Raw genomic sequence first — 20,662 nt, 5'->3', positions numbered from 1 at the left:
ACTGCACTGAACGCAGAATTATTATACCTTGCTGTCCTTCTCTCTGGAGAAGAGCCATTGACCGAATTTAGCACCTTTCTTCCAAAAACTAGAAGTGAAAATTCCTCAGTAATTTTAAAAATCACAATGGTATCATCTATCACTTTGATGTTCTTTATTTCCAGTCAGCAATTGAAATACTCTGTGTATTACAGGGCATTCACTTTTGTTTTAAAGGAATATAAGTGTACTTATTTTGTCTTCCACTGCCATTAACTGCAGTTTCTCTCCATAAAGTAGAGCTAGGACCATAAAGCTTGGAGGAAAAAATTGCATGAGACCAAAGTGTAAGATAGTGACTTATAGCAAGTCACATGGCAGCTCTTATCTGAAACTCCTACACTACAGATTGAATACGTGAGTGCAAATGCCACAGCACACTAAATGTAGATTCCAATATCTGTACCACAATTTGACATAAAACCTTCATAACCTCCAATGTTTTTTTGCTACCCTCAGTAATGTCCCTGAAACATAAACACATGATTGTTGTCAAGGTTCTCTTCACTCCTCCCACACCAGTATTTAATGTTCACAATTCCAATTCCTTTTTGTTAAATAGTACTTCCTGTCAAAAGTACAAAGAATTAAGGCTTAATGGGTAATCAAATGGATGGGCACTTTAGCTTTGACGGTGTTAGCCATTTGTTTGAGAACCAATTTCCACAGGAATCTAGGCAAAAGGAGGGAAACCAACTCCTTCAGATTAACAATAAAGACCTTAAACAGCCAAAGTGTCGAGATGTAATATGGTATATTTGCCCCCCATCATTACTAAATGTCTTCAAAAGACAAACTTCACTTGTGTTGTATCAGAAAAAGAAAATATTTCCTAAATAGTAATGGTCTGAATCAGGATCTAAGCAAGTAAACAATATGCAAACCATTACTATATTACAGGCTAAGCTGTCTTAGCCCATCTTATTCTACTAGTTAAGTAAATACTATTTGGTAAAAATTAGCACACATCAAGGCAAAGGCATTCACATTAAGCACAGGTTATAAGAGCTTTTCCCAGCTTTGTGGCTTCCTAAAAGAACTCCTATAATGCAATCTAAAGCATAACTATTAAAAGGAAAAAAAAACAAAACAGCAAGCAGTATGAACAAAATGGTCATGGAACACAAAAGGAAAAGCCAGGTGTAAAATCAGACATGGGTAGGAACAAGATGATGCTGTTGTTAAGAAAAAGTCAGGTTTTATTGTGTATCGTGGCTTGGTAATTATTGTCACAGAGATCAGTGAGCAGAAGGCGGGAAGCACACTGGTCTGCAGGGAAAGGAGGGGGGAGGAGTCTGTATGGTGTTTAATGTTTCTTTGGATAGCTAGAGCAACCTGACATCACAATGAATGGAGGCTCCAATGTTCCAGAGGGATAAGGAAAGAAGGAAGAACAAAAGTAAAGTTCAGTTGTAAGGAGCATATTCTAAAAGCAAGCTGATAACACACTAGGTACTAAAGCAAAAGATAGACAGTTAAGACAGTTATTAGTTCAAAGTCAAACTCAACAACTAAAATGTAAATAGTAACTGGCAGAGGTTAATACGCCTTTTTTTCTCTCTCTCCTGGTCAGTGTCCTCTGATTCGAGCTCCCCGTCATCATGCAGATCAGCGAAGGAACAGGGGTCACTGATGGATCTGTGGGCTTTCAGCAAAGAAACACGTCTCACGGCTGGAGTTGAGGCGCTACTGTATGTGCCTGCACGTTATTCTGTGATTTGACTTCTTGGAATCCGGTGCCATTTCTCAAAGAGTGATGAATGAAGGGCAGACTGAGAGGCATGGCTGGGGGCGGGGTGCCCCGTCCTCCACCTTCCCCCATTTCCCTGACAGCCATTGGTGCATTTTAGCCAAAGTTGTGTATCGCCAGGCGGAACATGTCATTGGTGCACACCCACGCCTCATTAATGTTCTTCAGGATGAAGCTTTGATGGAATCCCATGATGGGGTCATCATCTGCCTGAGAACAAAATACACAAATCAAGAGGATTAGCAACAGTTTTCAGTGATGGACTCCATTGACAAGATAAGAAAAATAAATAAATGCAGCCAGAAGTCTTGGGACTACAGCTATTTATCAGGACACACTATCAAAGCTACATTAGTGTTAGTTCAACTCATGAGCCAATTGAGGTCCATGCAAGATCACAGAGCAAATTTGTTAAATTCCAAAACTTGAATCAAATTTCCAGTCCTGGATTTTACAATCTTTAAAGAGATGATTGGCTGGCCATTGACAACTTGCCACTTTGTAGGCATACCCAACTCTTACATAATAAGGTACTCCTGGTAACTACCAGAAATAACATAGGACTGGAGTTTTTTAATTCAAGGCCCAGAGTTTAATTATCATTCCTAAAACAAGAGTGTCAAATGCTTAACCCTAAGCCATGTCTTGGGATGCATCGATACAATTTTGTCTAAATCAAGTATGTCCCCATGTTTTTCGGTATTCACTTATACAGATACTTTTAACAAAATTAGCAATCTACTTAGTATTAAGCAATGCAGATGTATTAAGGAACAGTTGATATTGGAGTTATTGTAAATTCATGCAGTGTACCTTAATAAATAAATGTTGATTTTAGCATCCTGTTGTGTACCAACATGGTAAAGGAATGAGTTAAATCTTTGGAATTTTTCAAAGTTTTAACTTAAGGGTGTGTTCAGATTTTTCTTTCCCTTCTAGCACCAATTCCTTGTCATGAGTTTTCAGTTGACGTTAAGAGGTTTCATTGGGTAGTGTGTGTTTTAAGTATAACGCAAGTGTAGACAAGGCAGGACACGTGTATTTTTGCTAGACAATAGCCAATTATAAAAGGACAAAAGATAGTAAACTGAAGCTAAGTGTACACAAGAATAAAAAAAGCTCAAATCGGATGTGAGCAGAGAATCATAGGGAAACAGAAGAATGGGCTTAGATTTAGCAAATCAAGAAGCCACATGACAAGGGCCAATCAAACAAGAACACGAGGGACAGAAAAACACAAACTAATGAAGGACTGACAGGATGCAGGTGAGGTATAGTGGGTAGCAGAACCACAAAACAGGGCAGAGACAGGAATGTAACTCAATATAAATAAGTAAACATGGTGTGAATGCCATGGGAACCAGGGCACCATGAGGGGAGAAACTGTGACAGCAAGAAGATGCTGCAGTAGCCCTTTGATGTTTTCTCAGATCGCAGTCTGCTTTGACTGCCATCAAATGCTTCCAGATTGTTGACATTCCCATGCTGTCTGCTCATGAGCATCGCAAATGTACACTGTGCACATCACACAGTACCAGTGTCAGATGGTGTAGGAGCATTTTTATGCTAAATAATAAGCAGTACCAGTTTCTATATCGATGCATTCCTAGCCACATATGTTTACAGAATGTTAGTATACAGTGCGTATGCCTACGTTTTCAGTCAAGCAACGGGTATATCACAAATGCATTAGTCTGAATATGGCCAATAGGGCTGGGAGACATGGAAAAAATCACTTAAACATTTCCAAAAACATTTTCTATATGGAAGTCATTAGACTTAGACTCTCACAACCACATATTTTCAAGTGCTATCTACAACATGTAGGCTATTCACAATATGTAGTTAGATACATAGATAAATAGTATGTTTCTGATGAAGATTAACAACAAAAACCTGATAAATTGACATTAGGGGTGGGCGATCTGATTATTTTTATTCTGTGACCAAACTTGAAGATGTGCACAACCTACTTTTTAAGCAAGTAATCAAAATCATGACCTTTTCCCACTAATGTTTTGTTTTAATCTCCACAAAAAACTTTGCTAGCCAGTAATAGTGAATCCATGCTAAATTCATAAACCCAGCACAATGTCTGTGTGTATCACAGGGTGTGTGATGCATTTTGAAAACAATTTGATTCGAGTAAGATTAAATGAATGACTATGCAGAGGCACTGCAACAAATCTACTTATTCATCTTATCTGAATGAACATGCAACGTGTTTCACTCAAGCTGTGCAACCCCTCTCAACTATATGTCACAAGGTCTCGAAACACTTTCTTTTAAAATAAAGTTTACCTTTGTTTTCAAACGGATCTTTAATAATAGTGTCTTTAATAATGCAGTACCTTGCTAAACAGTGCAAACAAATAAGATCAGATTGTTTTGAATCTGGATATTTTTTACAATACATTTAAGAATTGGGCTTGCAATTCATGTGGATCGTGATTGTTTTCTGTGAAGATCGCTCACTCCTAATTCCAATATAGTGAACTAATGGAGTAGTCTAGAACTAACGGGCAGTCATGGCCTCGTGGTAGGGAACTGGTCTTGTGACCGGAGGGTCGTGGGTTCCATTCCCAGACCTGAGGCCATGACTGAGGTGCCCTTGAGCAAGGCACCTAACCCCAACTGCTCCCTGGGCGCAGGGCTAGGGCTGGCCACCGCTCTGGACACGTGTGATCCACAGCCCCCTAGTAATCACTAGTGTGTGTGTGTTCTAACTGCACAGATGGGTAAAAAGCGGAGGACAAATTTCGATTGCGGTGAAAAATCACAATTGACAAAAATATGGCACACACATTTTTGAGTTATACTCGACACACCAACTCAAAAACAGCAAGATGAAAAGATAGGCAACGATGCAAAAACATTGGTCAAAAAATTGCCTCAATGTCCATAATTGCATTCAGAGCTTGATGATAACTGATGATATCCAGCTTTAGGTAGAATTTTACTTTAGGCTCAGTTCCCGCCCTAATGGCCAGTACAAAACAGACAGGTGAGACATGCAGGCTCTGTGCTTGCCATAAGTAAGTTTATCCTTAATAATAATGCTTCTAAATCAATCAAGTAAAATTACAATAACTATACACAGATTGACAAGACACCGCATACACAGAGATCTTCTCCAATTACCTCCATACTTCTAGAGGTGGAATTACTTCTAAAATCCATTTTAAATGGTAGACAATGAAAGCCTAGATCTAGTACATATTGTAACCACTTTGTGCAATCTAAAATACTACACCTATGGTAACCTGAAGGGCCCAAAAAACCAAAACAAAATGTACCAATTGTATATGTAAAACACGGTCTATACAACTGCGTCCGAACGCTTGTAGTAGTAGCAGGAATAAAAATATATGAAATGTTATTCCCAGCCATACCACTGGGGGTCTTTTCATAGGACTCGTATGCATTAGAAATGCAAGGTTTGAGGAAGCTGCCCCCCACACCACCCTTGCTGTAGATACCTACACACAATCCCACCACGCATTCATCTCCATGTTGATTTTTACTTGCTTATAAGGGCAAAGCTACACGGACAACTATTACCACAGTCAAAGCATGAAATTAGTTCAAAAAATTCATTTTTTCTCCTTTCTTAGAAAATAGTTAAGACTTAATGTTCTTAGAACATCAGAGCTTTTGCACAACAGACTAATTCACACTGAACGCTTTCACACTTTTACACAGTGCCACTGTATGCTATAAATACAACTCAGAAGAGTGGTCCGATAGCAGGGGAACCGAGACAGGGGCTGGACCTGAATGTTGCCCAGGGTCATTAGTAAGAGAGGCTGTTTGAGCCAGGGCAAGCCGAGCAGAGCACAGGTCCTTACACACAGTCAGAGGGAGAGGCCATGTGAGCAAAGAGGGTGCGTGAGGTCAAAGGTTGTGCAGGGCAAGCCTGAAGACCTCGTTGGTGCAAACCCAGACATTGCTGTAATGTTTCAGCAGAAAGGTCTGTTGGAAGCCCAGCACCTGGTCTTCATCAGCCTGACAGATACACACACAAACACACACACTACAGCTCTGAAATATCTCCTCATTGAAAACATTTGAACGTGCACCTCTGTGTCATGTGCCACGGACGCATGTTACTAGAGTGGAGTGCGAGCCCATGGTTCTTTCCAGATCTGCCTCAAATAGAGCCTCCAAATCTCCCCCCATTAATAATATGGATATTGTACAGCAGAAGGGACGAACTTAATCAGCTCACTTCCCACCAATCCAACACGCCAAAGGAAATGCTGCACAGATAGACTGTGTAGGAGGCAGGGGCAGCAAAGGCAAGTAAATACTTACTTTTAGTTGTCCTACTACCATACTCAATATGCAGCTGTCGGGAGTGGGCTGGTGATCTTGTGCTGTTATGCTGTGAGCTATTTTTGTGAAGGGCAGACTCTGAAGAGACAAAAAGACGCATTAAAAAAACACATTTGCTAACTGCTTGGATGCATCTCATGCTTAAGTCCTGTTCTCCGTGTAGAATTTGGCATTCTGATCAAAAACAAGGCATTCAGGGAATTGACACTGTGCATAATGTTGCTGCCCAACTCATATAAGACTTCAACGGTGTATAGTTGCAAGCATACATGGAAAGTTCCAAGAACTCCAGCCTTGCATGGCTGCAGTACACTGAAAGAGAGGGAGCAAAAAGCACAATTCAATTTGCCTGTATACAAATTTCCAGTCAAGTTTTGAGCCTGGTGGCTGAATGTGGCCCATCACTGCCAATGTGAATTTGTAAGCCATCCCTTCCAAAAAGCAATATTTTTAGTAGGGAGTGCTGCACATTTATAAGAATGGCCCCTTTCAGTGCCTATTTAGGTGTAACTGAGTCTAAATCAAACAAGTAAAGCCTTACAGAGAGTTTTTCGACAATCGCTGCTTTTCCCTGGAATTGCTGCCCTTCCCACGTAAGGCATGATGCATCGATCTGTAAGAGAGAATAAGGGCAGGTTACACGCTTTACAAGCATAACCAACACCCAGTGGCCAAAGAGAGTGAAGTACAAGGGGTTTAACGGTGGCCATTAGGATCTGTGCAGAACCCCTTTTCTTATGCAAAAGGCAGCTCTTCTGAAAACTAGTGATACCAAGCATTAATCAACATTTTTGATAAATAAACCAGAGAGCGCTTACACACAGTGTTGCTCAAGGTATACAACAGATACTTTTAATAAAGCCCTAACAATATCAAGTATTGTTAATATATGACAATATAAGTAATGCAAGGTGAATCCTTTTGTACAGTGATCTCCCTCCCCCAACAAAATACTTACATATATTGATCCAAGCTGAGTTCTGTCTGTGTCAAACAGCTGATAGTAATGTTGCACAAAGCTGGATCCTATTTGTTCCCAAATCGGCTTGTCTCCCATCCTGATTCACCCAGCTACAGGCACTGATGGGAAAAGTATTAAATCAATGACTATTTTTTATATATATATTTAAATGCTCTAGATTTAAACTACATGTGTTCTATATCCTCAAGTTCTATATCCTTAACAGCTGTCATCAACAAGATGAAAAAGAATGATTATCGGAAAAATAAAACTGACAAATTTTCCATACAATCTCAAATGTAGTTGATCCAGGAAGACATGTTAAGCATCAGGCAAAATAGGCTACATTATGAAATAATTATGCACGTCTCAAACAATGTAGTATACCCAAGTAACTTTCAGAAAACAATGGACTGAACAATTTGGATGTATAAATCAAACCAGATTTACAACATTAAAGAGCACAACATATCTGATTTTTTATTTATCGTTAGGCCTATCTGTTCAGTATAGGAATTTTGGCTGATGCAACTGATTCTTTTTTTCTAGGGGCTGTAGTTTCTAACCATATGCTTTGGTGTCCCCACATAAGTTCGAGGTAGTAATAATATCCGAGAAAGGTTTAAAAAATAAAAAAACAACTTTCTGCTAATCCTAAACCTTTGTGTTACCTGTAACACATGCTTACATTAATGGTGATGTTTATCCCATTAAATGACTATGACTAAATTAATAAAAATGTATTATATATTTTGAGAGGTCAACATGTTTAACATGTTCAACACTGCACTTATATAGTTTGAACTTTGAATTCTAAAATGCATTATGGTAAAACTATCAGTTATCAATTTGGCTATAGGCCACAAGGTGAAATTTATCATTTATCTTACTGGCCCATGAAATTCAATACTCCCTATTAGAAAGTGACTGCAAATTCATGGTGGCTGCCAGAGCAGGTTTCAGCTGTGAAATGCACTTCTGTTCACATTTTTATGTCAGAAAGCTAGGTCATTTGAGATTAGTATGCCCCCCACCCCACTTTGAGGCAAGCATTTAATGCTTCTGCCATGCAGTGTACATGATGTTACTTTGTGGTCACATGGTTCTATTACTTGTTAGCTATGTTACTCTTATAGCTCTACTTTTGCAGACATGCACTTGCCATAGTGTTTGACTGAACTGGAGTACACATGGAGAAATCACCTTATATCGTCAATTTCAGATTAGCCTTATGTTTAATCTGGCTCTGTGAAACTGGCTTTAACATATATCCAAAATGTACATAATGTGTTTGGAATGTATCAGCAATGAACGACACAAAACGAACTACCCACTGAATGACCCACTAAAAACACAAACCACAACACGAAATCAAATAACTATGACAAATGAGTATTCCAAGTGGACTGCATTAGTGTGCAAATGGAAAACAGCCTGAATCAACAATCCCATTTAAAAATCCGATATAGTGTCAAAGGGTGATGGAGAAATTTCTACCAAATGTGTGAACTGGAAAAAAACAAATGTACACTACAGTTCCAATTAAACTCTCCAGCTTCTAGTTATTATAGTTGACTACAATGTTACTATCTCGAATTAAAGCAACTGAGCATTCGAGCATGTTCCACGCCGTTATTTGCATGTCTAAAAACTGTAATCAACACATTTCCACGGTCATAAGAGTCGGAATAAACTAGTTCTGCTAGCTACCCAACACACGCCCTAGACCGGTCTGGACCGACGTCGCTGCTCAGTGGAATGTCACATGCATAACTTTGCTATTCGGAAAAAGTGATACTATAAACTTCACGAGCATACAACTTTATTAGTTTGCAAACGATACCTAAAACGCTAACTAGTAACTAGTTTTATTAAAGATTTGTTTCTGTAAACTGACTATACTGATCATTTTACACCAAATGAGGAGGACTGCTTGTCATTTCAATCTGACCAGCCAAATCAATAAACAACGTGAATCACAAGACACGTTATTTAGCTAGCGGTCCACTACGCTTCACTTTAATTACCATAATAACCACGCTAACGTAAACCGACTATGAGAACTGCCTGGTGTCGCAGCTAGCTAGTTCTCGGTAAACCACCAGGCTTGACTACAGCACAAGTCGCTACCGTTAGCTAGCCCAGCGTAACGCTAGCAGGACAACGCTAAAGTGAAGTTGCAATACTTTTTTTATTGGTTTTTCAAAAGGACTGGTCTTACGACTGCGAAAACAAAATACATAAATAAAAACTTGTGCACGTACACTTCGCGACTGAACCATTACCTAGTCCGCTAGCAGACGCGAGTCTCGTTCACAACTGTACAGTCCCGAGGTCTCGATTCATTGAACCCATGCAACATGTTAACAGAGGCTAGCGTTAGCCAGCGTGCTGCGCCTCAGCGCGCGTTGGTGCGGCTACAATACTGACTCAAAAGACGCCAACGGCCCGCGTGCTGACGCGCTCGCGCAGGACGCCGCTCTATAGGGACATGGAACTCCAGACAGCACGTGCTTTCGTTCCATTCTAAAAATACTCTTGGGCCCCTCGCGCTGCCCAACGGACTTTCACTGTGGGAATTGGCTAGCTAGCTAGCCACAAGCGCGGCCCCGTCAACAGACCTGTCGTACAACATAGGCGTGTCCTATGGGCTAGCTAACTGGCTAGCGTCATGTCTCACGTGAAAATAATAGTTGTTACGGGTTAATGGTACCCTTTAATATATTTTATAACGATATGTACTTGTGCGGTGAGACGCGAAACACCACGTTAAACAGTTACGTGATCTTTTATGCCTAACTGCTTACCTCCGTGAGCCCAAACCGTATCCCCGGTTCCAGTTATGGCGATTACGACGCGCGGTGGTGAAGTTGAGCTGCCTCCTCAGCTGAGCATGCGCAGACGTCTTACACATTTGAATGCTGGGAATTGTTGTTTGGGGGTTAGCTACCGCGGGAATTTATCATATACAAAAAAAACACACCCAGTCACATCCAGAAGTGTGAGATGTCATTTTTGTATGAATTATATCTCACATGAATAATAGGTCGCGTATTCACTACATTGAGTCAACAAATCTTTATTTATGTATTTTTTATAGGTAACAATAGGAGTAAAATATTCAGTGGTTTTTTTTTCCCCGAGGAGAAACTACTTAACGAAAACACATGACCAAAGCATTGGGGCAAGCGGATATTGGATATATATGCTTAGTTCTCCATAACCATACTATAATTATATAACTTAAATTATTTAACATGTTGGCACCATCATATGATGATTATTTTTAGCTCAGTAAGATAAGAAGGTGACATTTGATATAACAATGCTTCTGTCAAGTCTATCACTCACTACCACTTTCTGCAATACAAACTGCAGTTTATATAAAGAAACAATGGAGCCACTCTTAAAATTTTACACAAATTATTTAGTCTATAATGTAGGTTATTTTTTATGTTTTATATGAACATTGCACATTTATATTTATCAATGAAAATATTCTACACTGTATTCATACTTTACTATATATTTTTCATACATTACAATATATGGCTCCATATGAAATGTGCAATATGTAAAAATGAACTGGGATAAGTTTACTCTGGTTGAAGCATGGGGCCTGCCCTGTTTACATTCGCCACAGAGAGGCGCTGGAGTGCAACCTCAGTGTCTAGAAGTGCGGTGTACAGGTGCAGTTCTTTAGTTTGGAAGATCATACTCAAATTCCAATCCAGAGTTGCAGAATCCAATGTAGGATCAATGATATTAAAAGCACTTCTTAAATCCTCCACACCCACTTCCCTGTAAGAACAGCACATGGGACATCACTCCAGCCTTGCTAAGTAAGCTCAGCTAACTATATTAATGAACTACTATCATTCATGGATTCATGCTCTCTTACCCTTTGCCTTCTAATTGTGCCTTCAGCTGTTTAATGTACTGATTTCTCTCTGTCATAGCCTGCCTCTTTACCAGAACCAAGAATTCACTGTGTTTCCCATCAGTGTCCTATCATGGGACAAACATTAGACCATCTATGGTACATGCTGAACACATTTTCCATATTGGTACATTGAGTGCTATGCTTATGTTGTCTTTTAGAACTCACCTCTGTGTACAGCCTTTGATAAGGAATGCTTCCTTTACTGGTCTCCTGGTCTGACTGAGCAGCCACCACCAGGTCCTCTACATCCTTATCCCTTTTTAGGGGGAACGCCAGCCTCAGGGCATCACTGTTACTCATAGCCATGCCAGAATAAACACCCAAATACAGGCAAGCTGAAGAGTATTATCTTATAATTGATACTGCAGCAAAGTGTGCTATTACATACAAGTGTGTTTCCTTTTCACACCTTCCTCACCTGAATTCGGATAGAGTTAACAATCCAGTCTCAGTACTGTCACTCTGTATGAACACTCTGAGCAGGTGAGATAGTAATTGGGTCTGCCCGTGGTACACACTTTCGTCCACCTGCCACAGAGCAACACTCTTCTTAATTCTTAATTCTACACCCAACTCTCAGTGAGTGTGAGCACCTAATGAAACTTGGAGAACAAAGACATTTTTCCGCATCAAAGATGACACCAAAACACCAACCTTGCCAGTGAGAATATCATAAAAGAGGCCTATGAAGTCATCTTTCAGGAAACGCTTGATGGCATCCAGCAGGCTGTAGGCCCACTCTCCTGCCTGCTCGCCATACTGCCTGTCCAGATACTGGGGTACAAACTCCTGCAAATTGCTGCTGGCATCCAGCTTTTGTTGAAAATAAAGGAAACAGAAGTACATGACAACCTAGAAGAAAATATCACTCATATCACACATATCTTACACATTTGTCTGACTCAGAGGTGCTGAACTGATGAACCTTCTCATCTTCGGATGCTTTTGCTTTCCATATGTCTTTTATAATCCTGAGAACATCAGCTTTTTTCAATCTGAGGTTCCTCAGCTGCCCTTCATAGCGCAAATAGATGGGAACTTCACTGGTGCTACCCTGAAAAAAAAGGTTTTTTTTGCCCTTAATCAAAGGCAAGTCATATGGAGGGCAATGCCAGCAGCACCAAAAGTGAATCTTAAAGAGAGCCAGAAGACGTCCAGGACTTTTATTTTGTAGGATCTCACCAGTCCAGTAAAAAACTCCTGCTCCAATTCAATGCTGCTTAGCTCCTCCAGCAAAATCTCCAGACATTTCTGGCTCGACTGGCTATCAAAGAGCTCAGACCAGCGCACCCTGCTCCCAAGCAGATCTTACACAAAACAAGCAGCATAATATAAACAATTCAGTTACAGTCTGCACTAGAGGTGTCAATTCCAGGTTCAGAAAGTAAAAGTCCTCACCAGGATTTTGCTCAGGATTCCTAGATTGTGTTGATTCCACTAATTTACCTGGATTGCACTAATTAGAAAATCTAGAAAGCTTGAGCAAAATCCCAGTGAGGACTTTTACTTTCTGAACCTGGAATTGACACCTCTGGTCTACACACTATGTCCACTGCATGCGTCTTATTATAATGCGCATTTGGTGAGGAGTAAATAGCATATACCAGCACACTGCTCCCAGTGTGGTCTTGGTGTGGAGGACTCTTGAAAAACCTCTAGCTCACTCTGAAGGTTGTCTCTCTGCATGCTGACTTCTTGATGTACACCTAGCAGTGTGTCATACTCTGATTTCATTTGGTTGAAGTCTGACCGTAATGTCTCCAGCTATAACAGAAAAATTAGGGATCAGCACTGGATTTGAGATGTTTCCGGCTGGCCAGTTTCGATTTGAGTAGCATTTGAAGTTACAACATGTGTTTTATACCTGTAATAGGTTTTCCTGGTACATGCGTTCTAGGTTCTCCCAGTCCCTACGTGGAACCACATCCCCATATTCTGCATGCAACCGATTAAGCTCCACCTGGGCCCTGGTTAGATCCTCCCTACATACCTTCAGAGCCAACTTTTCCTTTACAGGATCATCTTTTAGCACATCTAAAAGAAGAGGAAAGAGTTAATATACAGAAATTTGGATCGGCTACTTCTTCCACTTCTATGTGCTCAAAGTCATCTACTAATTCTCTGGGTTATTCACTTTCATCATCCTGGTCCTCCTCAGGCTCCTCATCTGTGCTGAAGCTCATGTTGCTGATGCTGGCGATGAGCAGCTTGCGGGCGTCTCGCTCCTCCCTGTACAGCAGATACTGTGCTGCCAGTTCCTCCTTCAGATGACACACCTGTGACAAACCCAATAAACACGATGCCAAATTCAGCAAAAATTAAGTGTGTTTTGGAAGGACAACATTGTAAAAACTCCATTGTAATTGGACGGTCAGTGAAGAAGCACATCCAACCTGGGCCTGCAAGACTTGTTGTTCCTCTTTCAAGCTCTCAGTCACTTGCAGCAGATCCTGGCGCTCCTGTTTCAAAGCCATGATCTCAGCCCTCTCCTGCTCCCTCAACACCAGGATCCTTTGCTCACACTGTTCAGACAACAGTACCAACTGCGCACGGAGAGGCTTCAGCTCCCGGATCTGCTCATGTAGGTATCCTGCAACATTAAAGTCTCTTTAGTGAACACTTTAGTAGGACTTATTCCAAAACACAATTACAAACCTCTTTTGCACTATGTAATTACACCTTTACACGTAATAACTGGATTTTCTACAAAGGTTTTTAAGATATCACTGAAATGAAAAGTTGTTTATTTTTAAATGTACTACTGATATGAAGTTAAATTAATCCCCTATTAGATGAAGGCCAATGACATGCTTTCTAGGTGAAATCGTGCTGCAAGCTTTCGTTTAGACCTACTTTAATGTTTTGTTGTTCAGAATATTTTTAAATTTTTCTCAAGGATATATAATTAGTTTTATCACATAAAAATAAAGCAAAAAATATGCATACCTAGAGTGGCATCATATTCCTTTTTGATAGCAGACAACAATGGCTTGTATGTTTTAAAGGCCTCAATGAAATAGTCAAAAACTTCCCGGAACGCCTTCATATGACAGACATAAAGACAATTGAATAAACAGTGTGCTTTTGAGTGAATTTAAATACTTCTTTAAATATTTCTCCATATATACCTTATATTCTGTGTAGCCCATGCATAACAAAAAAAAATACACTCGTAAATATACAACTATACATCTCTGTGCTATATATGAACAAAAAGCCTTTTAACCTGAAGCTTTTGTTCCTGGAGTTTAGGGCTGAGCATATCTAAAGATGTCAGTTCTCTGTTAAGATAGCACTCTAGTTGTTCCAGGAACCGTGGCTTAGCTACAGCACCTCCAAACTCATAGCCAAATCTGTAGAAGTAATGCATTATGAGGTAAGAAATGCATATGCTCATATATCTCATGATCTCAGCTTTATTTATTTATTTATTAGGGGTGGGACTCGATCAAAAAAATTCATAGAATTAATTAGAAGCTTTGTAATTAATCAATCGAAATTAATCGCATTTTAATCGCATTTCAATATTTAACATGAGAAATGTTAAGTTTAAATGATGAATGAATCAATGAACATAAGCATAAACTTCAACATCTTGTTTATGTTTCCACCAGTCTACTACACAGACTAATAGATGAGTGCAGTATAGTTTTCAGAACACTGGAAATTCTGACCAAAAATGTTTAATTTTGGGAGTTTTGCTCAGGATATTGGAAGAATAAGAAGAACTGAAGTAAATCAGAAGATGTTTTTTAATACCATTTTAGATGGTAAACTTTTTCTTTAATTTCCCAGGCCTCTGCCACAACCATAAAGTTCTCTGCACAGGCATCTCCATAGTGTCTAGAAGTGGTCTTCTGCATGCTCAAAGCAAATGACTGGATCCTCCATTCATCATCTATAATCATCATCTTCCATTCATCATCTATTCTTATTCCAGCAGAGAATGTACTTTCTGCGGCAGCTGAGGAAAGCCAAACTGCCGGCCCAGCTGATGGTACAGTTCAACACGGCCATCATTGAGTCCATCCACAGCTCCTCCATCACGATGTGGTATACCGGGGCCACTGCCAGAGACAGACAAAGGATGCAGCGCATTGTGCGCTCCGCGGAGAAGGTGATAGGCTGCAGCCTCCCATCTCTCCAAGAACTGTACGTCTCCAGGACTGTGGGGAGAGCGGATCGGATCATAGCAGATCCTTCTCACCCCGCACACGGACTATTCGATCCACTCCCCTCGGGCAGGAGGCTTCGGTCCATTCGGACCAGAACCTCCCGCCACAAGAACAGTTTATTTCCCTCTGCCATTGGACTCAAGAACAGCACATAATCTGCCTTCGTCACTTTTACTTGGAATGCACTATTCCACATGCACTACTCCACATGCACTGCTGTACATAGTACTGTTGTTGCACATTCTGCCCCTGTATTTTTATGCCCTTTGTATTTTTATTAATCTTTTATTCACTTTATTCATTCTATTTATATTCCCTTTACTATTACTTGTTTTTATGTTGCACCTTAATGCCGAAACAAATTCCTAGTCTGCGAACCCTGTTCATTGACAATGGCAATAAAACTTTTCTGATTCTGATAATATGAGCTGTCACACCAAGATCATTCTTGTTGCTAACAGAGGTCCAGTGATCCCCAGTCAGAGATACATTTGTGGGGCTCTTCACAATAACCTGTTTTACTTCCCTTTCCTCATCATACAGCTGCTGGATTTTCTTCGACATTGTCTTTCTGGACGGCAGTTCGTAACTTGCATCAGCTGACGCAATTTGCAGCGCTTCTTGTAAAGCCTTTATGTTCGACCACAGAGAGCGGTCTACAGTCCACAGCAATCCATCTCGCCACTGAATTGGTCAATTTGTCTAACGTGGACTTTGACATTTTGTTTCTTAATTTGAACCTCGACATGTGGTCGAGTGTTGACTGGCGACACTGCTCGTACTAGGAATACGTTTAGCAGCTAAGTTATCATTAGGCCTACTGACCTGCGCGTTAGCCCCAACATGTTTTGCGTTGAGGTGGTAACGAAGGGTGGAAGTGCTCCTGTGATAAGCGAACTCCTTCTTACATAAAGTGCAAATAACACTATTTTTGTTTGTACTTCCATCTGGAAGTTTCTTATATTTAAATTTCCAATCCACCAGCGTAGCCTCTTCAGTCATCTCCATCATGCTCATCTTATTGTGCGTCCATATCAGGGGTGCCCACAGTTTTCACCTAGCGAGCTACTTATAAGGTGACCAAGTCAGAAAGATCTACCGGGGTGGCGGCGAACGTAATTTGTTGAGCGGGGGGGGGGCGAACGTAATTTGTTGAGCGGGGGGGGGGGGGGGGGGGGGGGCGAACGTAATTTGTTGAGTGGATTGCAGATTGGCTACCGTGAATGTCAATCAAAATACAACCGTCAGTGCAGATGTGCGATTCATCTACTACTATTTTATGTGACGCGATCTACGCACATTCCTTCGCGATCGACCGACACTTCCTTCGCGATCGACCGGTCGATCGCGATCGACGTAATGAGCACCCCTGGTCCATATAATCTGTATGTCTGGAACTCGTGCACTGAGAAACATTCCACAAGTGTCTCATGCGTTAAATGCGTTAAAATGCGTTAATTTGTTTAGTTCGTTATTTTCCCTGTAATTAATTACTCGAAATTAGCGCGTTAAAGTCCCACCCCTAATATATATATATAAATGAATATATGATATTCCAGATAACATATATATATATATATATATATATATATATATATATATATATATATATATATATATATATATATATATATATATATCCCACCCCTAATATATATATATAAATGAATATATGATATTCCAGATAACATATATATATATATATATATATATATATATATATATATATATATATATATATATATATACGTCTGGAACTCGTGCACTGAGAAACATTCCACGGTGCAAAAGTGTCTCATGCGTTAAATGCGTTAAAATGCGTTAATTTGTTTAGTTCGTTATTTTCCCTGTAATTAATTAATCGAGTCCCACCCCTAATATATATATATATATATATATATATATATATATATATATATATATATATATATATATTCCAGAAACATATGTTTCTGGAATATTCATATTCCAAAAACATACACCAAAACTAATGACATAACATACCCATGGTGCGAGTTCACTTCAGGATAAGCATGTTTTTGACCCCTAGGCTTGACAGTTTGGGAACTGACATGTGCCGGCCAGGTTGAAAAGTAGCCAAACGTGCTCCCAGTTTTAGCCTGAAAGTTTAAAGTTTTAGCCTGAAAATCAAATGCTTACAACGAAAATCAAATGCTTACACGTTAATGTCAATGACAATCAACTTACTGTAAATATTTTTGTGCTAGGCAGTTGAACTCGCTTCTCTGATGAAGTTCTGGAACAAAGACAGTTGGAAAACTATAAACTAGGGATAGATATGACACAGATCCATATCAGTTTGGTATCGACAGCTTGCTAGGTGGGTAAGTAGGTAGGTAGGTAGGTAGGTAGGTGGGTTGGTGGGTGGGTGGGTGGGTAGGTAGGTGGGTTGGTGGGTGGGTGGGTAGGTAGGTAGGTGGGTAGGTAGGTAGGTAGGTAGGTAGGTAGGTAGGTGGGTTGGTGGGTGGGTTGGTGGGTGGGTAGGTGGATGGGTGGGTAGGTAGGTAGGTAGGTAGGTAGGTGGATAGGTAGGTAGGTGGGTGGGTGGGTAGGTAGGTAGGTGGGTGGGTAGGTAAGTAGGTAGGTGGGTAGGTGGGTAGGTAGGTAGGTGGGTAGGTAGGTAGGTAGGTGGGTAGGTAGGTAGGTAGGTAGGTAGGTAGGTAGGTGGGTTGGTGGGTGGGTGGGTGGGTAGGTAGGTAGGTAGGTGGGTTGGTGGGTGGGTGGGGAGGTAGGTAGGTGGGTAGGTAGGTAGGTAGGTAGGTGGGTTGGTGGGTGGGTAGGTAGGTGGGTGGGTAGGTAGGTAGGTGGGTAGGTAGGTAGGTGGGTGGGTGGGTAGGTAGGTAGGTGGGTGGGTAGGTAAGTAGGTAGGTGGGTAGGTGGGTAGGTAGGTGGGTAGGTAGGTTGGTAGGTAGGTAGGTGGGTAGGTAGGTAGGTAGGTTGGTAGGTGGGTTGGTAGGTAGGTAGGTGGGTGGGTAGGTAGGTGGGTAGGTAGGTAGGTAGGTAGGTAGGTAGGTAGGTAGGTAGGTGGGTGGGTGGGTAGGTTGGTAGGTGGGTAGGTAGGTGGGTTGGTAGGTGGGTAGCAGGGCTTAATTTGAGCCGGATCCTGCCGGAACAAGATCCGGGAATTCTTTCATTTTGAAGCGTGCGTTCCGGTAACTGTCTGCCTCGATCCGGTAACATTTTATGTTGTCCGCTGTTTGCGTTCCGGCATTGTTTGATTTACAAATTAAGCACTGGTGGGTAGGTAGGTGTGTTGGTAGCAGAGGTGGGTAGGAACGCGTTACATTTACTCCGTTACATTTACTCAAGTAGCTTTTTTGGACAAAAATGTACTTGTAAGAGTAGTTTTAATATGAAAGACTTCTACTTTTACTTGAGTAAATATGTGCTGAGAAAAACGCGACTTTTACTCCGTTACAATCGGATTTGCGCCGCGCGCTACCGTTACTTTCGTTTTGTAAATAATTCGTCTTTTCAGTGAGAAGACTGACCCATTGATCTATATTACATATTATTATTATTATTATTACATATTATTATAGTAATATAGATCAATGGACTGACCAACATCTCGTCATCGGAGTATGAGTGACCAATCAAATGAAACCGGTCAGTCACGTGATCACAAACGCAAACTTTCTCCACCGTAGCAAGAAAGTATGACAGAAAAACCTACCGAGCATCCCTGACCTCATACAGCCAATGTTTAGGCCTACATTACAAACGTGTAAAAAGGAAATATAATGCGCTGTCAGTTGTGTCTGCCAAACGTGTGGACATTTCAGCCTACAAGAACGCGACATCAAATTTGAGGAAACACGATGCGATAAGTTTGCCGTATGTATAATTTTGTGTAATGCTATATCTCTGAGGCATAACGTTTGTATCATTATGTATATAATTATTAAATGTAACGCAATGCAATACTAAAAACCAGTTCACACTCCGAGTGTACACACTAGCAATATACGATGATTAAATTTGCTACAAATTGATTCAGTTGGCGTCAATTTGTAGCTACACGTATTGGCTGACAGTCTCATCAGTTAGTGCCTTTGTGGAAAGTTACACAGGCCTAATAATTAGGAACAAACAAAAATACAAATTTATAATAAATAATTTTTATATATTATATTTATTTATAATACATTCTTTTTGTTATCATTAAGTCATTGTTTCCAGTAATTCAATTTCCCATGATATAATTTATTGACACGAGACAGTACTCATGCATTTACTCACTACTTGAGTAGCTTTTAATCAAAGTACTTTTTTACTTTTACTCAAGTAAATCTTTGGATGCATACTTTTACTTTTACTTGAATAGCATTTGGCTCAAGTAACAGTACTTTTACTTGAGTAAAATTGTTGAATACTCTACCCACCTCTGGTTGGTAGGTAGGTGGGTAGGTAGGTAGGTAGGTAGGTAGGTAGGTAGGTGGGTTGGTAGGTTGGTGGGTAGGTGGGTAGGTGGGTAGGTGGGTAGGTAGGTGGGTTGGTAGGTAGGTAGGTGGGTAGGTGGGTAGGTAGGTAGGTAGGTAGGTAGGTGGGTTGGTAGGTAGGTGGCTGGGTAGGTAGGTGGATAGGTGGGTAGGTAGGTAGGTGGGTTGGTAGGTAGGTAGGTAGGTGGGTAGGTGGGTAGGTAGGTGGGTAGTAGGTGGGTAGGTAGGTTGGGAAGCCCTAATTGCCAAGCCTGAAGTCCATTCTGGCATGTTTGTTGGAACATTTATTATTATTAAGGTGACTGGTAAAAACATACTTATCCTTGCCTTTCAAACAACGAAATGAGCGGCAATCTTATATCCTCTTGTGTCGACATGTTAGAGTTTTTACCAAATAACCGTGTTTTCACTACAATTTTTATTCACGTTTTTCCCTTCACGGTGCGACTTCAGCAGCGCGGCATTGTTGTTGTTTATAAGATGTTACCATGGTGTTGAAGGACCCAAAAAAGACCTCAAATTGAAAGGAGTCCAAAGCCTGCCTGATAAAAAATAATTGAACAGGAATTCTAAACATTATGTGTTAAATTGTAGCAGGATGTTTTCAATTAACATTAACATGGATAAAATACGTAATTGTTTTTGTGAGTGTGTGGCGGCCTTTGTGTGACGTTAATATTCCAGGTTTTACATAATATTTCACCAGGGCAACACTTAGCCATATCATTTATTTCTACACATGATCCATGGACTTGTTTTTCTGAGCTCGTTTGCTACAGATGGTTAGTCTTAACAGGGCTCATGGCTTATTAAAAAACAACAATAATAACTCTGTTCTTGTAGTAAATACCAGCCTTCCAACACGTATATAGAGGACATCCTAAATGTTTACGCGTTACATTGGACATCAAGAAACAAAGCATCGTTACATGACGTCACGGAACTCCAAGAATAGTGTTACTGAAAAATGTGCAACCACTGCAACGTTTTGCCAAT

General features: G+C 40.5%; 2 protein-coding genes across 5 annotated transcripts; both read right to left on the bottom strand.

Moving 5' to 3' along the window:
- Positions 1–139: 139 nt before the first annotated feature.
- Positions 140–10,006, bottom strand: nutf2 (nuclear transport factor 2). Of its 4 annotated transcripts, none has more exons than XM_076991940.1 (6): positions 9,893–10,006; positions 7,083–7,204; positions 6,666–6,737; positions 6,104–6,202; positions 5,638–5,794; positions 140–1,999 (listed from the first exon to the last, which is right to left on the bottom strand). In XM_076991940.1, exons 2-5 carry the CDS (start codon positions 7,179–7,181, stop codon positions 5,684–5,686), a joined length of 381 nt encoding a protein of 126 aa, XP_076848055.1. In that variant the 5' UTR covers positions 7,182–7,204; positions 9,893–10,006; the 3' UTR covers positions 140–1,999; positions 5,638–5,683. The 4 variants fall into 4 exon arrangements, with proteins under 4 accessions (XP_076848055.1, XP_076848063.1, XP_076848036.1 ...); XM_076991948.1 differs by lacking the exon at positions 5,638–5,794 and adding an exon at positions 6,394–6,436 and having other exon boundaries at positions 9,893–9,912; XM_076991921.1 differs by lacking the exon at positions 5,638–5,794.
- Positions 10,007–10,175: 169 nt separating this feature from the next.
- On the bottom strand, positions 10,176–20,164 carry tsnaxip1 (translin-associated factor X interacting protein 1). Its single transcript, XM_076991914.1, has 16 exons — positions 19,994–20,164; positions 17,412–17,460; positions 17,208–17,323; positions 14,255–14,381; positions 13,975–14,068; positions 13,422–13,618; positions 13,163–13,304; positions 12,893–13,062; positions 12,633–12,792; positions 12,211–12,335; positions 11,954–12,082; positions 11,683–11,841; positions 11,447–11,556; positions 11,194–11,317; positions 10,987–11,093; positions 10,176–10,886 (listed from the first exon to the last, which is right to left on the bottom strand). The coding sequence occupies exons 1-16, from the start codon at positions 20,041–20,043 to the stop codon at positions 10,682–10,684; spliced, it is 2,064 nt and encodes a 687-aa protein (XP_076848029.1). The 5' UTR covers positions 20,044–20,164; the 3' UTR covers positions 10,176–10,681.
- Between the last annotated feature and the right edge of the window lie 498 nt (positions 20,165–20,662).

Source organism: Brachyhypopomus gauderio, chromosome 2, assembly GCF_052324685.1.
Source record: "Brachyhypopomus gauderio isolate BG-103 chromosome 2, BGAUD_0.2, whole genome shotgun sequence".
In the NCBI taxonomy this organism is placed as follows: domain Eukaryota; kingdom Metazoa; phylum Chordata; class Actinopteri; order Gymnotiformes; family Hypopomidae; genus Brachyhypopomus; species Brachyhypopomus gauderio.
This window is presented reverse-complemented; position numbering and strand designations above follow the sequence as displayed.